This window comes from Strigops habroptila, chromosome 1, assembly GCF_004027225.2.
Source record: "Strigops habroptila isolate Jane chromosome 1, bStrHab1.2.pri, whole genome shotgun sequence".
Lineage (NCBI taxonomy): Eukaryota > Metazoa > Chordata > Aves > Psittaciformes > Psittacidae > Strigops > Strigops habroptila.
Genome location: NC_044277.2, coordinates 86,634,165 through 86,658,134, shown reverse-complemented (window position 1 = coordinate 86,658,134; position 23,970 = coordinate 86,634,165). Strand labels below are relative to the sequence as shown.

The window sequence follows — 23,970 nt, the reverse complement described above, 5'->3', positions numbered from 1 at the left end:
GTAGGGTGTTAGCAGAGTTACAGGCATTTTGGACAACTATTTTTTACTCTTAAGTTTTTTACATAAAATGTTTCTCATGGTCATTACAAAACTTGACATTCTAGATATTTTGTTACATATTATTAGAAGTGCAATCATTCATGGGAAATATTCCCCAGCGATGTTCTATGGTAACTATAATAATAAACAGATGTAGTTGAAACAAAACAAACCTCCTATGATGGGCATCACAGTTCCTCTCGAGTGCTCTGGGCTGGAACTAGGGCTTGGGGGCAGGAGGGCTCCTGTTTTCATTCTGCTTTGATTTTTCTTCTGTCATCTTCCAGTTTCTATTCCTTTTCAGCCATTTCTTGTAGTTGAGGAGCAATTCTCTCCTCCTCATGCCTGTGTATCTGATGTTAGGTCTCTGCTCAAATGCCACTCCTTTGCCAGAGGTACCTCCTGCAGGCTCATTCTCAGGTGTGTTCATGTTTTCTTAAGTGACCTTGTATCCCCCTATGCTGCAGTGAGTCTTGGTCTGTTGAGATGGATCCCGAGAATGGGTTTTTCCTTCTGGCCTTTCTTTGAAACTTCAAGGCCATGAAGGTTGCCTGTGAGACTCATAAGCCTAGAGGAGTATTTTGATCTTACCTAAGCTGAGTCAGTTCTAATACAGAAATTCAAGGACCCGAGATTTTGTTACTCTTCCAGCTCACTTCCAGCTTGATGAGCAGGATCATGAACACTGCAAGATCTTGTTTGTTTCTTCCATCTGTCAGTGCTGTTGTCCCCCTTTGTTCTTGCCAGCTGGTGCTGAATAACTGTCACGCCCAGAAGAGATGGGGCTAGAGCACTTCATACATGTCAGTCCTGCTGGAGTTGCCATTAGTGCAACCTCTTGTACCAAGTGAACAAGATGCTGATCTGCCCTATTAGAAGTGCAACAGTTTGCTCCAGTTTTTTTCATCTCAAAGACCACTTCTCTGTCTGTACTCAAATTGTGATCTTCTTCTGGCATTGCGACTTGTAGCCTATAATGACTTCTTCCCTTCTTCCGTGGGACCCAGCATGAGTCTTTCCTCTTCTGATTGTAACAGGCAAGATCACCTGCCTGCTTGCTGGGAATATCCAAAGCATGCACAGGATATGTTGATTCCTTGTCCAGAGATCACAGGCATCAGACCTCTACAGCTGACAGAGCTGCCTGTGGGTGATGGCATGTTTAGCAAACTTGTCCTTCAGATGCTGTTTGCCTGGAAACTCCCACATAACCTGTTTCCTCTGGTCACCCACTGCAAATGCATGTGGAGCAAGTTACTGAGAAGCAAAACTGTTTATCAGTCTTTGGTTTTCGTAGAGATGTGATGTCCATAAAAAAATTTCATAGCCCTCCCTCATTCCTGCATTCATTAGAGAACCTGCAGCATATATTTCAGTCATATTGTGAAACTAGTCATCCTTTCAAAGGACCAAACTTTCCAATTATTTCAGATAGTTCTCACAGCTAAGAAAATAAATGTTAGCTCTATGAGGTGTTGTGTTATTTATACATGCTTTTAAAAACAAAGAAATAATTTATAAGTAATGCAATGGAAATAATTTTACATCTTTTAATCAAAAAAACCAAATATCACACATTTCACATTATGTGTAAATATTATTTTCATTATTTTGAGGGGTGACTTGTTTCACAATATGACTGTAAGGGAATCAATAGAATAATGTGCCCATATGATTTGTTATGAGGATGGGGTTTAGTTTGTTTTTAAACTTTATAAATAGCCAAATAAATGCACATCAGGTATTTTTACATTTTTGAGAATACTCTATTGCTACCAAAATGAGGAGATGAAAGAGTAAAAATTGTACAGACTTAACATCTTCAATCTTGTTTTAGCTTCAAATTCTTTGATTTTGCTTTCTTCCTTGCTTATTTAGATCTTCAATTTTCCACTCAAGTATTTTCTGGCTTTTAACATTGTGAGTCAAACATAAAATACCATTTTAATGGAAACAGGTATTAGAGCTGGTAAAGTAACCCTTTATCCTTCAGTGTTGTTCTGTTCAAAGTTTCCAGTAAGCATTTATAATGTGTGTTGTGGAGGAGTTCAGCTGTGTGTGTAGGGGAGATAATCCATTCAGCAGAAATAGTTACAGAATATAGACTATTACATATGGACTATTTAATTTCCTGAATCCCCTGTAGCTCTAGATACCTGCAGCAGAGCAGAACATAGATGCTTATGATGGGGAGGAAAAAAGGACAAAATAACATACTCTACATTCAGTAGTAGTTATACTCCCATGCCAGCTTTCAGAAGATGTGGCATCTGGCTATTTCCTCTCTCTTTTGCCAGAGGGACTTGAAGCATTTTATGTCACGCTTACTTCCTCCATCACAGAAACCTCTGATTGCATCCTCACTCCAGAATCTTTTAAGCTGGTGAGGGAGCATCAATCATCATTCATACCTTTACAATCTTGTATTTAAGTGGAAGAGCAATGTCCCTGGAAATTGCAGCATTTTGCCAGTGCTCAGCTCAGGAAGGGGCATCAGAATTTCATTGTTTCCTTTTTAATCTTGGTCACATTTTCCTTAATGCTGTACAAAAATTCCTCTCGCTCATTATGCTCAGTTACAAAGTATGTAGTATAGATGACATTTCAGTTAGGGAAGGACATGTTGGAGCATTATGATTGATTCAAGTGAGTAATAACACCACATATGATTTGAATGACTTTTCTTGTGGGTGAGGGAAGAGCTTTTGGCTTTTTAATGTCTTGTTCTTCTAAGTAAAACTAAAAAAAAAAGAGTTCATTCCCAAAGCCATAGCAAGAATTATAACAGAGGTTTGCTGCTACCCTGCTATGTGTCTTGCATGGGCACCTATCCCTGTTTGAAGTGGGTGTAACAGGCCATCTCACTGTTGGTGAAGAGTTTGGATCAGCAGCATTTCTGCAGGCACCTTGTGCTTGCTCAGGACTCAGTAATGCAAGGTGTGGCTGTAAATATAGCCAGGCAGGGAAGGGTGAAGCTGGCTGAGAATTTTAGTCTAACGTAAAGCTCCTTTCCCCACAGCACACTGTTTGTCACTTAGGAAGCAGTTAAAGGCTAAACTGGGAATGAAAAGTAGTATTCCAAAATAAATACATGGAGAGGAAAATGAAGAAGAGTATATGTCATTCTTACCATGTGAGGAAGGTAATCACAGCCACGATTTTGCTTTCTAAAAATGGGTTTGAAGGGTGTCTCCTTTGCATTAGGCAATTCCCTGAATGATCAGTTTGAGTCTATTTTGCACTGCTGCAAAGAAGCAAAATATTGTTCCTCCTGTACGTAGAAAGCATAACCGTTTGTTCCAGTACACAAGAAAGTTAGCTAGTTCTGTACACCTCTTCAGAAAACTTTGTTGTAGCATAAGGAAGATAGAACAGGTTATGTATAGTTCCTTCAGTGAACTGTGAAAAATGCTTGCTGACCTTGTGATAATGCTGGTATAAAGAGAAATTTGTTGTATTCGTTACTTCCTGTGGAATGACTGTCACATAGGTCGTGTCTGTGCAGGTGGGTATTCCTGTTGCATCACCTTGTGGGTGGCAGATGCTTTGAAGAATGGAGGAAGAGTTGCGTTTTTCTTCGCCAACCTCTTGTTCCTTGCTCTTACCTGGCATCCATCAAAACCATTTGCAAACTCAGCTATTAGCTGATGATCACCCAAGTTTTTAATAGGTGTGAATGCCATCTATAGTTACTACACCACACACGTTGCATTTTCTGCTACCACCACCATGCATATCCCCAGTGACCCTTATAGAAGAATGGTTACTTTCTCCACAAAAATATTTGTATCTTTTGCAGTTGGTTATTGCATGTCTGTGCATTTGATTTTGTAGTACTGCAGGAACGTTTGTGTTTCACTTCACAGATTGCTAGGCTTACATCTACTCTGGTTGGATTTCAATTTTGCTTAGAGAATGTCCTGCATCTTCTACATGTAGTTAACAGTGGCCTTCTGCTTTATAGAGTGTGCCTGGAAGTAAGCAGCAGTTTTCAATAAAGCCTCCCAGTCTACCCCATTCTCTTTATTATTATTGTTAACACAATGTGAATGCATCATAGCCCAGTGAATACATACATGTTGTTTTAAGTCAGCTTTTCTTTCCACAAGAGAGTTGTATTAACCCTTAATGATATCTGAGAAGATGCCTGTTAATGGAACTATAATGTGGCCTTTGGAAACCAATGCTAAAAGGTTTCTGCAGGCTGAAACAAAATATGCTTCAAATATGAATGGGAACAAATTCAGAGATGAGATGTGGCATTATAAGATGCCTACAGTGAAACCTGTGATTGTTTCTGATTGTAAATTAATGGAGAGTCCTTCACAGTAGTAGTCATCATGTTGGTGTAGCAGTGCTGCTGTGGCAGTGAATTATGGTTCTGAAGAACTGTAATGTTACATCAAGAGGATCATTACAGCTGAGCAATCCAACCAAAATGCCCTGAACAAATAAAACTGCTTGTTTAACACCACTCTGTCAGTCAGTGCTATATATATAGCTACTTCATGGCTTTGGTTTGGAAAGTCATCTTAGAGGACCACGGAATTAGGCAGAGGAGTAAGAGAAAGACTCGCTTCAGAATCCAGAGGTTCACTGTGGGAACTGTTTGTTTGGGGTTTTTTTCATGTTTATACAGAAGTGATTGATTGAAATTAAATTGTATTTATGTACAATTTAGTATATAAATTTATATCTGTAAGCATATATAAATGTATCTATAGATAGAAGGTCTAAAAAAATACAAAATGTTCTGTGAGACCTGTTTAATTTAGCAGATAAATGTCAAGTTATCTTTTGTCTTTGTTTATGCATTTTTACCATTGTTTTAACATGTTGGCATTGTGTATTTTATTCTGTGGGAAAGAAAGAAAATACGGGTCTTCTGGGCTTGTGAATTTTATACTGCTAGAATCAGAAATCTCTCTTGAATCTGTCTTCCCATAACAGATTAGAATAGCAGTCTCTCTGATCTGTTGTGGCTTATAATTATGATTTTTTTAAGTCTTTACTGAGCCAATATTTGAGGCAACACAGAATTTAGGAATGCAGCCCATCAGCAGTTTGTTGGATTCTAGTTTCTCCATGCAGAATATTAAGGAAGTATGAAGTTTAATAAAATACATCAAGGCATTATGCAACTGTATATTGCTGCTGCAAAAATATTACAAGTATTCTGAAGAAAATTAAAGATTATAATCCTATTAACATGGAATAAAATATGTCTTAAAATTCATAACCAAAATCTATATGAATGCCAACATATGGAATTACGGAGGTGGTAGGATGCAGTTTTTTAATGCATCCTTTTTAGGGGGTTTGCCATACAAAAAGTACAAAGGGAAAGGCAGCATTCGAAGATGCAAGGCAGAGACTCCCCAAGATCTCCTTTGTTCTCCAACACCTTTCCAAGGTTCTCGTGTGTTCTGCTGAGACAGGCTAGTCTGTGCCTGCTTCATAGAGGAAGCTGTTTTGGAAGTGAGATGTCAAAAGGAAGTAGTTCTCAGCTGCTGCTTTTGGCAAGGAGGAAGCCCTGTTAATAGGAGAAATGATGAAAGGAAAAGAATACATAAGGTCACAAAGGTTAAGGATGAATTGGTGGATAGAATGAAGCCGAGTGGGAAAGCAAAAATAGGTATTAGTTGCTACTGCATTCCCCCAACTACTTAAGATTTTCAGCTCCCTGGTAGTATTTATGTGGGTTTGACCACCATTACGTATAGACAAAAAACAGAGATAGAAAACTTTCCCAATTAGTGCCTGCCTAAGAAATAACCTACTTTTTAATTGTGTCTCTATTTCTTCTAGCTTGCTGTCCTGAATCTGACAGCTTTTACCACCTCCTTTGTAAATTATATGCCCTGATATCAGGCGTAAAATTCTAACCTGTTTTATAGTTCATGGTTTGATACAGATACAAAATTACACTAATGCTGCAGAGACATTTTTCAGCCTGTGGTAGTTGCATCTATTCTGTCCATCCTATCATTGTACAAGATATGTTAAATCAGAGCATGTTCTTTAAAAAACACTTCCGTGTTTCTACTTGAAGATTTATGTTAATCTGGTACATAAGTAAAATGAGAAAGGATCACCTCCGACAAGCTCAGGAGCAATGCATCCCAATGAAGAGGAAGTCAGGCAGAAATGACAGGAGGTATGTGTAGATGGACAAAGAACTTCTGGACAAACTCCAACATAAAAAGGAAGTCTACAGAGGCAACTTCAGCCAGGGATCAGGTTAGGAAAGCTAAAGCCCTGACAGGGCAACAAAAAAAGCTTCTATAAGTACATCAGGGATAAAAGGAAGACTAACGAAAATGTGGTCCCTCTCTGGAAGGAAACAGGAGACCTCGTAACCTGGGATATTGAGAAGGCTGAAGTGCTTGACGATTTTTTTGCCTCAGTCTTCACCCCACAGGTCACAGAAAGTGAGGGCTGGGACTGGGAGAATAAAGAACACCCTGATCTGAGAAGATCAGATTCTCGACCATCCAAGGAACCTGAAGGTGTACAAATCCATGGGAGGTGATGGATACATCTGTGAGTCCTGAGGGAACTGGAGGATGAAGTGGCTATGCTGCTATCCATCATATTTGAGAAATCGTGGCAGTCACGAAGGCCACAAAGATGCTTTGAGGGCTGGACACCTTTCCTATGAAGACAGGCAGAGAAAGTTGGGCTTGTTTAGCATGGAGAAGAGAAGGCTCCGGGGAGACCTTCTAGCAGCCTTCCAGTACCTAAAGGGGCCTTATAAGAAACCTGGTGAGGAACTTTTTACAAGGGCATGTAGTGACAAGACAAGGGGGAATGGCTTTAAACTGAAAGAGGGGAAATTTAGATTAGTTCTTAGGAAAATATTCTTCACTATGAGAGTGGTCAGACACTGGCAGAGGTTGCCCAGAGAAGCTGTGGCTGCCCCATCACTGGCGGTGTTCAAGGCCAGGTTGGATGGGGCTTTGAGCAACTTGGTCTAGTGGAAGGCATCCCTGCCTGTGGCAGGAGGGTTGTAACTACATGATCTTTATGGTCCCTTCCAACCCAAACCATTCTTTGATTCAATGGTGATTTCACAGTTCAGGATATTGGTCTTCGTCAATGACTCCAACTCTGTTAGAAACCAAGGTAAATTAGAGTATTTTTTTTTTTCCTCCTTTTGAAATTAAATTGTTTGGCTGATGTGTCCAATTAGCACTGGTCCAATTACAAGATACCCCAGTGAAGGAAAGCAGGAAGCAATACATCTTGCTTTCTCAGTAGACACTTCATTTTATTTTTAATCAGTGCTATTAAGGAAGACTTCCTTGGGAGTAGGCTTCACTGAGGGTTTGTTCATTATCAGCTCAAGGTGAAGCCAGGGGGAACCTTACTTATTTCATACCAGAATTGATTTTAAAAAAGTAAATAACAAGTGCATGCACAGGGGGTTGGTGCATGTATTTAAAAGTGGAGTTGCCATTGGTAACACAGCTGATTTCCTTTGTTGGAAGAGTCATTGTTCATTACTTACCTGAAGCGAAAGGTTAATGGCCTGTAGCGATCTGAAGAAACTGCTACAAAAATGCACAGCAAGGATCTAATGTTGTTATACAGTAGTGCTTTCCACATACTTCTTCTCAGGTAAGACAGACATAAAAGATAGCTTTTGCTGTTCTAATAAATATATTTGGTATAAAGTAATACCTGGTATACTGGAAAATTAAAAGGCTTCTGCTACTGTTAAACAGACAGCTGTCACCAAGAGCACGAGTTTTGCTTTCTTTACTGATGTTTACAAAGCATGGTGGCTATACTTTGTGTAGAACCACTGCACTTTTTTTTGCTTAAGAAGCATCTTTGTTGTAGCAGAATTAACTTATTTTGTAGTGACTGTTGCTTTAATTGCTCTCTCAATAGCTTAAATCTGTTACTTTTGTCACTTTTTTTTTTTCCTTGGAGTTTGAACACAATTAAAAATGAGATCTTGCGTAGCATGTTTGATACTGAGGTATTACAAAGAATTTTGTTGGCTCTCAAGCAGAAACTTGAACACTTCAGAGAGATCAATTAGCCGCCTCACTGAGGTGCACCTGTGATGTAGGATTTAGCCAAGTCACTCAGCAGCTCAGGGAAGAAAATGCAGGATATGTGTTTCAAACCAAAGAATAATATCATGGGATTAGGCTACAACCATCAGTCAGTAGTTGAAGAAAAACTCCAAGTTGGTGTTTCCTCTGGAAGCTACAGTCTTGGCTGGTCCGTTGGGTGGGTATAAGTAGTTGGTGTGGTACATGGGAAATGGTGATCAGGATGGAAGCAGTTTTTTCCAGGCAGGTGCCAGAGTGGTAGTGGTGGTTAGCCTGGCCACTTTCCCAGTCACTTCCCTAAACAGCTGTACAGATGTAGGTGTCAGCAGGAGCAGAGTGGGGAGAAAAAAATGCAGGAAGAGGCATGACTACTTTTTTTGAGTGGCGATGATAGCCAGTAATGGGGGAAAAGTCAGCCAAACCTCGTGAGTGGGGACAGCTTAAGGGCTCTCGTTTCTCAGGTTTAAAGATGATAACAGGCAAGTGGTCCCCAGTGCTTCTGAGTAATAATTCTGCCAGGACTAACTTGAAATAAGTGATGCCACATATTAAATAATTAGAAACTTTTCTTGAAGAACTCAGGTTCTCCTCTCATGCTGACCATTCTCAGCTGGGCCATAGCTTGAGAGGAGATAACCTTGCATATTAAATATGTATCAGCAACTTCAATTTATTTAGAGCCAGATGCTGCCAAAATGTCGTTTCTGTCAATGATATTAGCATAGGTATTGGAAAACTGTATGAAATTTCTTTTCAATCTGCCACTGAAAGTCAATAGCTGAATGCTACTATAGATCACAGTCGGCTGAACCTAAAATTATTGCTCGAGTCTAACTTTTCCACATTGAGTAAAAACTTCTAGAAAGTACAGATCTTTACCTTGTTTTACTTGAATGATTTTTGATTAAACTTGCAAATTTTGACCATGTCACTTAATAGAGATTCATATTTTCCTGCCATAATGGAAGATTTTTGAACCCATTTGTCTTCCTCCTTTTTTGCACGTCTTCTTCCCCGTCTTCTTCTTTCCCCAGCATCCTCATTTCACTTTCTGTAAGTTGTTCTTTTGTTCATGTTTGGTAGTTTTAGCTTTACCAGTTATAGAAGGTACTCTACAAATATTTAAACTTTGTTACTATACTGAGCGAGAGGTGGGGCTGGGGAAGTGCTTTGAGAGCGTAGATGGAGGAGAGCAGCTGAGCTAGGTTTGGTAAAGCAGATTCTTCTGCTAAAAGTTGCTGTACCTCAGCTGAGGTGTAAAAGCCAGCTCATGGCTATATCCCTAGGCTGTTGCAGTGCAAATGAAAACTATGGGTACCTTAGTAAGCTTACTTCATTTTGCGTCATGGTAGACTAGAAGCAAAGCTGCAGTTGTACCTCAGCTGAAAGGTTAGAACTTCTTATGCCACTCTGATGTGTACTTGCGGTTGTCAGGCTGCATGTTGTCCTAGAAATGCTCCTTGGAAATGGGTGTATGAAAAACACCTTTTAAATTAGCTTTGGGAAAAGTCCTCAGTGACAAAGGTTGTGTGGTGAAACTGATCACCCTAAGGCAGGGGTGGGGGGAAGTACACATCAGGGAATTGTGAGGAAAACTGCAGGCTTGCTCAGCACCATTGCAGCTCACAAATACATCTCTATCCAAGCAATGAAATGCACTGTTTGTGTGTGGCAGTTGCATTATACAGAATTGCCCTTCAGCTGTATGTATTAGTTCTGGGTTTAGCTGTCATTCTTTAAAAGAACAGCATAAAAGAGAAGAACAAATCACTTTCTTTTCCATACATACCCTTAAGTCTTTTCCTTCTAAGTAATCTTTTTCTACTGCAGTGAATAATTTGTCAGTCCCATTGCTGTTACCTGTAAGTTATCCTTCTTTTGACTTGTGAGTTTGCAGCAGCCTTTCTCTAATTAGCCATGCAAATGAATTTGGATGCGCTACCTCAGATAATACTGGTTATCTGCATAAAGACGTTTGCTTTCTAATTTTTCCCTTATTTAGTTTACATGCTGTCTGTTTTGCTGAACTGGTGAGGAATGCAGGGAAGGGAGGGAAAGCAGTAGTATATCACTAACTAGAACAAGACTTGACAACAAGTTACATATTAATAGAGAATAATACTATTCAACCACAAGGACCTGTTCTAGAGAGAAACCTCTAAGGGTTTTGTGAATCTTTCTGGAAGCACTGCTGGTTGAACTGTTGCTTTTCACTCTAAACCTGCAGATTGTATATTGTGCCCCTGCTTTTTGTACTAGTAATTAGAATAGTCTCTATGGTTAATAGATTCATTATTTTAAATACTGTAAATTTTCTGTCTGTTTTGGAAGGTCTTCTGGCACTTCTGTGTCTGTGCTTGAGACCATAGTTTGATTAACGGTCAAGATAAGGAGCTCCTGACCTTTTTTTTGTGATAGTGTCTTGATTTATGAAGCCAAAACAGTGATCTAAATCAACAAAGCTTATCCAGCTGAGAAGTACCTTATTTTATCACTGTGAAAGTGGTATCATTCGCTCACCAGGTTTGGGGTTTTTTGTGTTTGTTAGAAAGTTATATATTGCTCACATTATGGCCATGAAAGTATTTATTGTAATAATTAAGGAGTAACGGGTGGTGACAGAAGGACCTGCTGAAGTTGGTACAAGCAGCATGGCCACCACATAGGTGTGGGCTCAAACATCACCATCCCCAAAAGATACAGTCAGCCTGGGGAGCTGGGGGGGGCGGGAAAAAAAAGAGAGAAAATGTCTACATTAATGCATAGAGCAGATCTGCAGAAACAGATAGGTAAAGCAAAATACTTTGTCTCAAAAACCTGATGTCTGCATTGTATATGCTTCGGGATTTAGTTTTTACTGCGGACTAGCCCTGGTGTAGTCCTGAGAGTGTAATGCTCAGTTACTGCTGGAGTACACTCATGGTTCTGGAGATCTTCCAGATGATTTAGTCAGAGCAGAATCCAGCCCATGCACTCTGAGATGCTGGGCCATGATGTGGAGCAAAGCATGGAGGATGAAGGAATTCACTTTACAAGTGTGCTGCATGTGCAAAGTAAAACCTCAGTGTAGATGCACTCCAAAAGACTTACTTGTCCATAGTGACAAGAGCATGTGGTCAAAGAATTAATGATGGCCTTCTGAGTCCTATTGTTGTATTACAACTTCTATGCAAGCTTCCCTCTGAATTCCCTTTATTACTGAGAGAAACCTTAAGGTAGAATAGGAGAATGGCTTAATAATTACCAGGCTTTAGCTGTATAAACTGTATATGCACTGAATTGTGCTTCTGGCAGTGTGAGACTTCAGCAGTTAGTACCTGTGACACCACTGATATGTTTAATTGGTGTATTGATACTAAGAAGCATGTAACGGCATAAAGCACTGGGACTTTCATTACAGTTTTGGCAAAACTGAGCTGCAAGAAAAAGCAGCACAGATGGCTGAAAATAGTAGTAAAATGTTCCATTTCATGTCTGCAGAAATCATTAGACAGTGGTTAAAGAGGTGTTATTAATGCGTCAGATTCACTTGGGGAGTTGTATTTCTGTAATGTTCACAAAAACAATGATATTTCTATTTTTGTTTTTTTAAGTGGAGCCTTTGCCAAGTGCAGACGTGTTTCTCTGCAGCCATGAAATGGATTTATCGACTGTAAGGAAGATGCAGATTCTCTCAGTGGCTTCTGTTTTATTCCTGCCAGCTCAGCACCGTAAGCAAGCAGGAGCATGGCTGTAATCTTCTGTCCACCATTGCCACAATTAGGTCTTACCAATCCACAAAAGTAGCATGTTGATTGCATGTTGACAGTAAATGTAGATGACAGTTTGCATATAGTAAATCAGAAGATCAGACATGACTGACTTACCATAACATGTAACACACAACCACCTTAAGCGCAACATTTCATAGTAAGTGAACCTTTGAAACTTTCTGCAAGACTTAGGAGGATTCTGAACAAGACTGTTTTTAGAGCGCAGTATATATGATTAGCCAGTGTTTCGTCATGGGTGCTGAATGCTTCTTATGTCACTGCAAGAAACTAAGCAAAAATCTGTCAGGTTTATTGGCTGCCAAGTTAAAAAGCACGGCTTTATCACAGTGTGTGACAAAGTTGCACAGCACTGATCGGCTCTGTAATCGCATCTTCTCTGGAATGCTAACAAAATCCTTTACAAGCATTACTGGAATAATACAGGGTCATTTATTGATCTTTAGTCTCCATGAAGAACCACAGTCTTATTGATTCATCTACCATTTACAAGCCTCTATCTTGCTCTTAAAACCCCTTTTTACTGGTACAGTTTCATAGAATCATAGAATCATAGAATCGTAAGGGTTGGAAAGGACCTTAAGATCATCTAGTTCCAACCCCCCTGCCATGGGCAGGGACACCTTGCCCTAAACCATGTGGTCCAAGGCTCTGTCCAACCTGGCCTTGAACACCGCCAGGGATGGAGCATCCACAACCTCCCTGGGCAACCCATTCCAGTGCTTCACCACCCTCACTGTAAAGAACTTCTTCCTTATATCTAATCTAAACTTCCCCTGTTGAAGTTTGAACCCATTACCCCTTGTTCTACCACTACAGTCCCTAAGGAAGAGTCCCTCCCCAGCATCCTTTGGTAGTTTGGTAGTTTCTGTTTGGTTTACCTTGTTCTTCAGTGGCAGATAGGTAAACAGATGTGAATAGGTAAGCTTATAAATCTGAAAATTTCCATGTGAATTCAGTCTCTCCAATTAAATTTATTTTCTGGATACATGGATACTTCTGAGCTGGCTCAAGAAGACAGTTTGTCTTGAGCTGAAGCAGCCTCTGTGTTTCTAAGATAGAACGGTTTGGATTATCCTTTTTAAAATTCTTTTATCTCTCATATTTAATCAAGAAATCATACAACCAGATTAAAAAATTATCCCACACACAAAATTTGATCTCACCTAAAGTGCATGGAAATTCTGCTAATGGATTCAGCAAGAACAGGATTTAACTCCTGCCTTTTCCTCCACTAAATCTATAGAACAAGACTCTTCCTGAAAAGTACATCCTTTATAATAACAAATATACAGATCTATGAGTTCGGGGTTTACTAGGGCTAAATGACCCCTGTTAACTGTTCTTATTTGGCCTATAAAATGTTGTCTCCCGACTTGCTTTTCCTGCTAAGCTGTACCGCTGTTATTTTTGCCCATGATGAGCATGCTGGAAGCTTGGCCGTGCAGCCACAGCTCCATTTATATATTATATCTGGCAGGTTTCAGTGCCAGTGGCTGTGTGATGAGACCTTGGTAACTAGAAATAAACTGAGCTAATGCTGTGCCTTGTACCTCGTAGGACAAAAATGCTGTGGTTTTCCTCAGTTTGGATGAATGCATTGTGTGTTTCTTCTTTTATAAAGAGCTTGCTAGGAAGAAAAAAAAATAAGAGCTCTTGGAAAGATTTGTATGTTAGTGCCTCTCTATTGGCCTTGAGTGAAATATGTGCTGAGTTTCAGTCAAAGGCTTACTTGTATTTGGTGTGAATTTAAATCTGTTTCTAATGGATGCAGATGTGAGTAGCCAGTTTTCTTGAGTAGTCTCAGGAGTTTGAGAGTAATGTTTGTGGTAGTAAAGACAGACTGAAGCTGAAACACAGGTTTTGAATTTTTACATGCCTCCAAAGGACTCTTGCATGTTGATTCTTAAGAATTTTAAATAAGAAATATGTTGAGAAATGAGCATCTAAATTTCGAAGTGATGGTACCTGAAAAACTCTGTCATCTCTTTCACTTACTCTCATTTATCTCAGTAAGTGGCTGAGGTAATATCTAATATTTTTAGATACTCTGGAAAGCATCATCACAAGTTTTTCCTGGATGCCTTACACACACACTTTGGAAAGCGTCAATATCACTGTTGAGGAATGCACTTTCTTGTGGTTTACATTCACTCATTTTTCAGAAATGTCTATGTTCATCCTCTGGTACAAAGGAATTTTTTACTACAGTTATGTTGCCCTTGCAAAAAATATACGTATTTATTCAAATCATCTTGGGGGATTAGATTCCGATTTCCTAACTAGTACAAGCTTCAAACAAGCCTTAGCTTTTTTTCCCCATAGTTAAAACAACTGTGTTGCATTTGCAAATCAGTGGCTTTAAATCTTTTTGAAGAGCAGATCTATGCTAGATGCTTCAATGTTTTGTTTAAGTTGCTGCCTTTTGTGCAATATTGAAGCGAATGCTTTACAGGTATGCACTGGCAATCAGTAACTGCAATGTTGCCATTTTGAGAGTGTCAAATTCTAGCAGATTCTGTGCATCATTGTCCAGCAACTCTTTTGAATTTGTTCTGGATCAGGGGTTTGCATTGTAAGTGCAGAGCTTAAAAATGGTACTTGTAGTTTTTATATTGATTCACTTGTCAATTTGCCAAATGCCTTCCTCTCTACTACCCTCTCCTCAGTATCTGCTTCTCAGTATTCACAAGTGAGTTTTATACATTGGCCTACTTGTAAATAAGTAGTTTATAATTTCATTTCACTAGCAGTGTCTACATTTTCTAAGTAGTCAAAGCAAGAGAAAACACATTGTGCAGCCAATTCCCATTGGAAACAATCTAGTCTAAACACTAAACTTTTGGAGGAGCAGGGCTGGAGAGCCCATCCTTTTGAACTCCATAGCACTTGCAAGTGGTTCAGGCACAACTCATGACATGCAACCAGCAGCACATTTTACCAAACCCAGGGATGCTGGGTAGGCCAATAAACCCCCAGGACTTGTGAAGCTTGTTCAGTGATGGAGTTGAATCGCAGCTCTGTTCAGCCTAGTATACAGGGTGTGCATCTACTAGCTCCTTAGCTGCGGAGTCTTTAGGACTGAGCACATTGGCTACCACACCTGTACAAAATGCCTAACATTCTGAAGCTGCTTGGATTCCAGCAAACTGAGTATCATAGCTGGAGAGACATGTAAACAAAAATATGAGCGGTCAGTGATAGTTGATAGCATCCTACTTTCAGGTAATCTGTGATTCTCTGTACTTCTTCCAATAACATGTTTTTCATTTGTTCTATACATACTCTTCTAACTTTTTACAGTTCACAAGTTGATATTCACACAATTAAGGGGGAAATTGCCAGTGGATACTTCTAAAATATTTCAAATGACATAGAAATGATAAACAAAAAACAACCAACCTATTTCTTTCCCCCTTCACCCCAGAAAACTTTATCTTAAAGATGAAACCATCAGATTGCCCAGAGACAATATCACAATTCCCATAGTATTGTTTTCTTCTTTGTCTTTGGGACCTTCTGCATGTCAATTCATAATCTTCTATTGCAAGTTTTTTAAGTTCAGATACTATGTTGGTACATTTTTCTACTCCCAGTGTTCTAGTTTCATCTTCCTTGATATCTTCTGCTAGCTCGTGACTGTGAATATAGTCTAATGTGAAGGTCTGTTCTGCATATTCTATATCTGATCCAACCTATATCACCTAGTCCTCATTTTCTAATACTCATGTCATCAATTCCCAACTGCTGTTCAGTTTCTAATTTCTGCTGTGAAACCCAAACATGTCCAAGCTATTTCTGTGCTTTTTTTACAGAAGTTTACAGAAATTGGCAAGTAGGAAAGTACAATAATGAATTCCCTTTTCCTCCAAGACTGTTTCAGTCCAAAGGGCAGTAAAAAACACTATGAAAAGCATTGTTATTTTTATGGTTGTACAGGATTTATAATCTGATAGTTGGATGTCATTATAAAAGGTGAAAAACAAAGCAGGGAATGGGCATGGGTGGGGATTGGTCGCTTGGTTAGGGGGTTTGGAGTTTTATGGAAAAGCTTGTCAAACTAGAAGATGACCCCAAACTCCAGTGGATCATTTTTAAAAATGTAAAGTACCTGATCTTTCTTTCTTCAACATTTCTTCTTTTGAAGTATTAGGATGACGGTGACTATGATCTTGTCCTTTCTTCCTTCCTTTCCTTCCTTTCTTCCTTCCTTTCCTTCCTTTCCTTCCTTTCCTTCCTTTCCTTCCTTTCCTTCCTTTCCTTCCTTTCCTTCCTTTCCTTCCTTTCCTTCCTTTCCTTCCTTTCCTTCCTTTCCTTCCTTTCCTTCCTTTCCTTCCTTTCCTTCCTTTCCTTCCTTTCCTTCCTTTCCTTCCTTTCCTTCCTTTCCTTCCTTTCCTTCCTTTCCTTCCTTTTCTTCCTTTCTTTTCTTTTTCTTTCTTTCCTTTCTTTCCTTTCTTTCCTTTCTTTCCTTTCTTTCCTTTCTTTCTTTTCTTTCTTTTCTTTCTTTTCTTTCTTTTCTTTCTTTTCTTTCTTTTCTTTCTTTTCTTTCTTTTCTTTCCTTTCTTTCCTTTCTTTCCTTTCTTTCCTTTCTTTCCTTTCTTTCCTTTCTTTCCTTTCTTTCTTTCTTTCCTTTCTTTCCTTTCTTTCCTTTCTTTCCTTTCTTTCCTTTCTTTCCTTTCTTTCTTTTCTTTCTTTCTTTCTTTTCTTTCCTTTCTTTCCTTTCTTTCCTTTCTTTCCTTTCTTTCCTTTCTTTCTTTTCTTTCCTTTCTTCCTTCTTTCCTTTCTTTCCTTTCTTTTCTTTCTTTTCTTTCTTTTCTTTCTTTTCTTTCTTTTCTTTCTTTTCTTTCTTTTCTTTCTTTTCTTTCTTTTCTTTCTTTTCTTTCTTTTCTTTCTTTTCTTTCTTTTCTTTCTTTTCTTTCTTTCTTCCCACTTGTTGTAATTCATGGTCCGAAATGTCAAGTGTTCAAAAACTGGTCTGTCTATGTGCATTTCTTATGTGATCCTTTCAAGGACAAGAATGAAATTCTCAGCACTTTTGCTGAGGTGGGTTTCCAATGAGAACGTGGATTAGAGCCCAGCAAATAACAATCTACATAAACAAGCGTTCTGTCTTCGTAAGAACCAGGCTTTAACCATGAAGAGAGTAATAGCCATTTTGCTATGAATCTTGTGTACGATACAAAGGCTTGGCACCAAAAAGCCTAGAAACTGGCCTCCAAAAGGCAGGCATGTCTTATGCTGTCTTCCATTGTTAATGTTAATAAATGGTGCCTCTGGGTTCATCTGTGGTAGAAATCCTCTTATTTCATCTGGGGAAAGACCTTTAGCAGGGCCTGTTGTGATAGGGCTGTGGGTAATGGTTTTAATCTAAAAGAGGGGAGATTCAGGCTGAATGTGAGGAAAAAATTCTTTACAATGAGGGTGGTAAAACACTGGCACAGGTTGTCCGGGTTGGAATGCACCAACCCTGGAGACATTCAAGGCCAGGCTGGATGTGGTTCTGAGCAACTTGATCTAGTTGAAGATGTCCCTGCTCATTGCAGGGGGGTTGGACTAGATGACCTTTGAAGGTCCCTTCCAACCCAAACCGTTCTATGATCTGTGCTTCTCAAGAATGGGTGACATTCATTGTCAACAAACTAAGGCAACAGCAGCTGTTATGAATTCAGTTCATTTCAGAAAGGTATTTCTTTCTTAAATAAATACCATTGCACATTACATTCAGCCGTGTTGGGAAACTAATGATAATCCTTTGTTCAGTCATATAAAAGCTCCCTGTTCCCTCTACTTAACAGAACAGGATCAACCACAGATTAAGAGAAGTACATGATGTGATCTTGATGGATCTTAAAGTGTAATAACTTATGCAAGAAGTTTTTTTCTAAACTGACTAGGTATTCCAAAGTAGTGGGAACTGGATTGTAATGGTATTATTATATAAGGTATATAATGGTATTATTATATATATTATTGTATTATGTCCCTTATAAGACCATATAACAGATCCTCTTCCACACCAACATTTCTAATATTTAGAGGCTACAGTGGCAGATAAACATATATCCTAACTTTGGGTGGTGCAAAGGGAAAGGTGTAGTCATTTAGGCCTGCACGATGTTAGGAACATCGGAGAGAAAAGTATAGACAGAAACGTAACTAATGTCTTAATATGCCCTTTATTTTCTCATAAGAAAATAATGCTGCTAAATCTTGTTTCAAATTCTACTGTAGAGCGGTGGAACACAGTACAGTGCGCATCCAAACAAGCTCAAAAGGAACCATGCTAATTTTAGTCAGCGGTGGCTCAGAAAGTCGAATCTTAGCAATAATGTATAGAAGAGCACCCACTCACCACCATCTCTTTTTCTCCCATATGAAAAGCTGGTTTAGATGAGGTTCTGTTACACTATTTAACACATGGAGTTCACAGTTTGAATATGTACAGAATTAGTTTGTTTTTGTGGATCACAAATGTTTTTAATAAATATTCCAGGCTTGATATTGCTGAAGTGTGTTTTTACCGTACACTTCATGTTGGGGAGTTGCCTAGCAAGGTCAATGAAATGAAAATATTTGCTCTGGCATTCAAGCAAGTTCTAAAAGAGCTTAGGCAATATTTCTGCTGTAGAAAATGTCCATTTAGACCTGCCCGAGTTCTGCTCTAACTTGTCAATTTAATTTTTTTTAAATAAAATATAGAAAAGTCCTTTGATTGTTCCTTGCTTCTCCTTCCATGCTGAGTCAGAATTCTTTTATGAGATATGTTGCATGGTTCTCGTGGTTTGTTGTGTGTTTGGGGTTTTTTTTTATTTATTTCAAGGCCACTTTATGCTTACTCAGAAAATACAGCAGGAAAATAACCTAGAGAATTTGAGTTGTGTGTTAAATCACCTATTAAATGTAACCTTGTTTAAGTTATTCAATTAACGTATATAAGAAGTAGATTGGTGATTCTGTTTTTCCTCATAGTTTATGTGGGCAGAGAAAAACCTGCCCAAAGAAACAGATATTTGTATTTTCTGCAGTCATGGTTTCATGGCTGTCAAGGAAGGTCAGTAAGGTGAGGGGACCTAATGCAGTCAGAACCCTTGCATTTCCTTTACAAAGGTTAAAATATTACTGTGTTCAATATGACATTATTCTTAATATTGTTGGCATGAAATGTTATAGGTATAAAGTATAGTATATAGTATGGTATAGGGTGAATTTTGTTTAGTTTTACATAATAAAATGCTCCTAGATTTCAGGATACCAACATTTGTCATGCATTTGATACACAATATAAAAGTTGGAAGTTATGTATTAGGTTATGCTTTGCTGAAGAGAGATTCATTCATCATTTGTTGCATGGAAGCAGGGGTGAGTGGATGTGTTCCCAGTCATGAACCAGTTGTAAAACCTAAGGTACTTTATCAGGAAGGGGGGACATGGTCCAAGGCTTGGAAGCCTGTCTGCTGTCTTGTAAGGAAAGGAAAAGGTGTGTTGAAGGAGGAAGAGAGAGATATCTTTGATGTAACGTGCCTCAGTGTAGATAGGTTAATTGTGGGTTTTCTTTTGTTTCCACACCTGTGTCTTTAATAAATATTTGCATGTTGCCAGTTCTGAATTTTATTAGTGAACAAATAATTGTCCACTTTATTGTAATTTGGGTTGATGCTGCATAACAGCAAAGCATAAAGTTAATCTGTAGACCAGGAGCATGTTACTCTTCATACGTCTCTGTCTTCCAGCGTATTTTTCACCATACCCAGAGATTAACAACAGGGAACCCATTTGAGCTGTTTGAGCCATGCAGTGAGTTGGCATTACAAGAACTGGCTGAGGCAGCAGAGGTTTCTTCTGATGGCTGTTGATTACATTCCTGACATGGATCAATGTGTTCAGGTATACTTGAACACCAAAGATGGTGGGAAATGTAACACTGTAAAAGTGCATTCACTGGGGGTTTTTTTGTCTCTCTCAACCTGAGAGACTGCTGGAATGTTGTGTCGGTACATTATAACTGAGAGAAATTGATTTTGGGGTTTATGCCAAATAATGGCAGTAGTTCCACTTGGCTCTACCTTGTATTTTTGAACCATCAGTCTCATGCCTAAGAAATTAAGCTTGCAAGAAAATCTATCTTGTCATTAGATACCTACCTACGTGCCTGGAATAATACCATATGGAACAACGCATGCTTTGAGAAGCCAGAGATTTCTAACAACAAATGCAGTCATTTCCCCTTTTCCTGTCCACAATGTATCATCCCTTACTAGCTGCAGTTTGGAGAAATTGGTGAGGTACATAATCTCCTCATACATGCACAGCCTCCACCATTATGCATCCACAGCCTCTCATCTTCTACAGGAACTGGACTTTTTCAGAATTTGGGAAGTCTTAGCTGCCAGTGTAGGCATGTAACTCAGCAGCCATGCTTGAAGTCTTGAGACAAATCTGGAGGTGTTTGTTTTGTTTTGAATGTTTTAACTTCTTTCGTGATGAGGAGATCTGAGAGGACTACGTGCCTGGAAGATTCATGTCTAAGCTGTTCACTTCCTGCAGATACCACCAGTCATTTTTACTTGGCACTTGTTTTTGCAACGCCTTTATAGTCATGTTATTGCAGTCATGGTACTACAAGAGAACAATTTTAAATTGCTTTGCAGATGCAAGAAAATACCATTTAGGAAGCTTATTTCTGGAATTCTTAAAAGGTCTCCTAAGTATACCTATCTTCTTACAGTGCTTGGTAACAGGACAATTACAATGAAGTGGTGACCTGACCAGGTCACTGTCTTTGATTGTTCAGTTGTAAATCACAATCCATATTTGAAATTATCAGCTTCTGAGTTGTTCTCTTGCTCTCTTTGGATCAGGAACTTACATCAACAGAAAAATCCGTAAGGACAAAAGCTATAATTGGTAATGAAAATTTTACACAAATACTAACATTTCACCTTCGTTTGTGCGCTTCTTGAGTCCTCTGATTCACTTTTCTTGAATTTTTATCAGTTTACCCTCTGTATCCTGACTTGGAGACAGCAGCAGTGATCTGATCAGCAGGAACTAAAAGTGCCTGTGAGTGCTGACAACATTCTTGTCAATGTCAAGTGGACCTGGCAGCTGAAAAATCATTTTTTGTTTACATGCAAATACTCAAGCTTTCTACCAGAAAGTTTAACCAGGTAGAGGTTAAAAAAAGTTGGTGTTATTGCATTACATCACAGCAAGCTTGTGAAATTTAACTGGTCCACTTGGCGAAATGTTTTGAATTACCTATGGTGAAATGTGCTGTCACAGAACTGAACATACTTTTTCCAAGTCACTGATTTAAGAAAAATTTTGCAGTGCTGAAAACACTGCACAATGTTTATTACAAACCACTAAAGAAGTGAGAATTTGAAGATGTAACAGGTAGAAATCAGTACCCAGTCCATTTCAGTAGTTACAATGGCACTGATTATGACCTAAAGACTTTCTCTAAAGCAGTCTATTTACCTAATTATTTTAAAGTAGATAATATTTCTGATTGCATTATTTGCTGCCTTACTAACTAAGTCCATGCATCTACCTGTCCTGTGTATTAATTTCTCGCTAAATTCTACTAATTAAGGAACATAAGTCAAGGGTTTTATGGTGAATAGCTAAAGATCAGTACAAGCAGCATGCTGCATCCATTCAGATTACACATTCAGGGGCAAGCTCTGTCACCCAACACTCAGAACCAGCTGCTAACACTGGTGCCAAAAATCTCTTTAAAAAAAGAAAAGGGGGGGGGAAGAAAGAGTTCCCAAGCTGACCATAGACTGGTTTGGGTTGGAAGGGGCCTTAAAGATCATGTAGTTCCAACCCCCCTGCCACGGGCAGCGACACCTTCCACTAGACCAGGTTGCTCAAAGCCCCATCCAACCTGGCCTTGGACACTGCCAGCGATGGGGCAGCCACAGCTTCTCTCAGCAACCTCTGCCAGTGTCTCACCACCCTCATAGTGAAGAATTTTCTCCTAAGATCTAGTCTAAATCTCCCCTCTGTCAGCCTAAAGCCATTCCCCCTTGTCCTGTCACTACATGCCCTTGTCAAAAGTCAGCCACTAGGTTTCTTTTAGCGCCCCTTTAGGTACTGGAAGGCTGCTAAAAGGCTTCCCCGGAGTCTTCTCCTCTCCATGCTGAACAAGCCCAAGTTTCTCTGCCTGTCTTCATAGAAGTACTCCAGTTCCCTGATCATCTTCGTGGTCCTCAATGTTTAGACAAACATAATTTGTTAAATGGGCTGCACCTTAGTAGGTCTCGCTGCCTTTCACACCTCAGGATGCCTGAGAATTAAGGTACTTGCTTAGGTGCTAAAATAGGAACTAAAGCCTCTTTTACACACACGTTTCTGGCAATGCTGATGCCACCGCTTGCTGTTGTCCTGTTGATCTTTTTTGTTGTTGCTGTAATACAGGCTGTTGGTTTTTAATCTCTTCAACAGCTGACATAGTGTTTTACCATTTAATTATTCTGCCGCTGTCCTTGCAGACCTCAGTGTTTCCATAAGGCAGCAACTGTCAAATATTAGCTGGGATTTAGTTATTTACTTTAGTTCTTTACATAAGGGCTTACTTACAGCTAAGGCATGCTTTTTATCTCTGCTGGAAGATACATTTACTTTCCAGGAAGAACGATGGAAATGTGTTCTTTTTACTTAAAAACCGTTTACTCCCTCCTTTTCTGAGTGCTGACCTAGCAATGTAGGTTGGTCCTTTAAAGAAATGTAGAAGAGTAGGGCTGTTTGGGGAGTTATCTATTTTTTTTACTAACATATATGAAGTGACAAGAGTCTTCCACTAAATTATCATTCTGGACATTTAATGAGTATTTAATCTTTTTATATTAAAAGGCAACTAACATTTCAAATAGACTTGTGCAAAAACAGCATTTAGAAGACATAAAGGATCTGCAGTAAATAGTTCCAGCTTTATCTTTGGAATTAGTGGCAATACTGTGGCTGCTTTAAAACAGAAGGTAACATTGACATATGCTTATCTTTTCAGACTTTAAAGTCTATCAGTTAGAGTTAATGTTATGAAGAGTGGAGTTCTTTTTGCTATTTTAAATATCTGTCCATTGACTGTAACTAAGCTATGGTTTCTAAGACTGAAAAGATGCTCAGAATTTCTTATTCATATAAAAGAGAAAGAGTTTATTTTTATGAGATAGAAATCTGAAAAAAAAAAAAAAAAAGGCAAAACGTTGACAGGATTTTTTTTGCATGCTGAATGAAAAAGTACTAACTTTCTGTCATTCTTTTTAACAACTGAATTTGGACCAGGTGGCTTTTCTCCTTGATAGGAAAAGCTTGTCAGCTAGACCTTTGGCACCATTTGCTTTGTGCTATGACTCTATTGTACTTCAGGGAGAATATTCTGAATCAGACAGTACACTGTGGCAGCAGTACAGTTGCATCTTCTCAAGGAGCATTTGGTGACTTGCTTGGCAAGGCAAGGCAGCACTCCATAATGGTTGCTTCAGCAGGATTCAAACTAAAATTGTTTAAAATGTTATCTATTTTAACTCAATTTAGATGCAGGAGGGCATTTTCCCTTTGTTACAATTTTATTACTATATCAGTTTAATTTTTTATTATTCAGGACTAGGTTTATTGGCTCATATTTCTTAAGCATGTAGGACTGAAGCTTGTAAAATCAATATTTCTGCTAATTAAGGTGGTTTTGGGGAGTGGATAATCAAACAGTATAGGGAATCATTAAAAACTTACATGCTAATATTGACTAGCATTATTGGCACAAAGAGACCAAATCTCAATGTCAGGGACTTTTTTCCTTCTTATATCTTTACAACAGCAGCAAAACATGTTTAGTAAAAATTGGTATTCTCAACATTTAACAGTGTAGAGTTGGTATTTTATAAATATAAAAGCAAATGCAGTGCATTTAAATTCTGGGCACTCATACGTAGCATTTTCTTTCCCATCATTTAACTTAGCATTAAATGGTATCTGACTTCAAGGAGTCTTACTGTGTTTTGAAATAGATGGAAAGCTCCTGCCTCTGAGGAAAATAATAATCACTTCTAATTTATTGCCAATTTTTGACAGTATCTTTTTACCTTCCA

General features: G+C 38.8%; 1 protein-coding gene across 4 annotated transcripts in view; it reads left to right on the top strand.

The window, feature by feature from the left end:
- Positions 1-23,970, top strand: part of LYRM4 (LYR motif containing 4) — a 95,716-nt gene that overhangs the window by 49,843 nt on the left and 21,903 nt on the right. Inside the window, exon 3 of one of the 4 annotated variants that reach the window (XM_032920065.1) lies at positions 20,116-20,157. The exons of the other annotated variants lie outside the window; for them this stretch is intronic. Coding sequence (XP_032775956.1) covers positions 20,116-20,133 — 18 coding nt within the window. The 3' untranslated portion in view covers positions 20,134-20,157. The remainder of the gene's footprint in view (positions 1-20,115; positions 20,158-23,970) is intronic. 4 annotated transcript variants of the gene reach the window in all.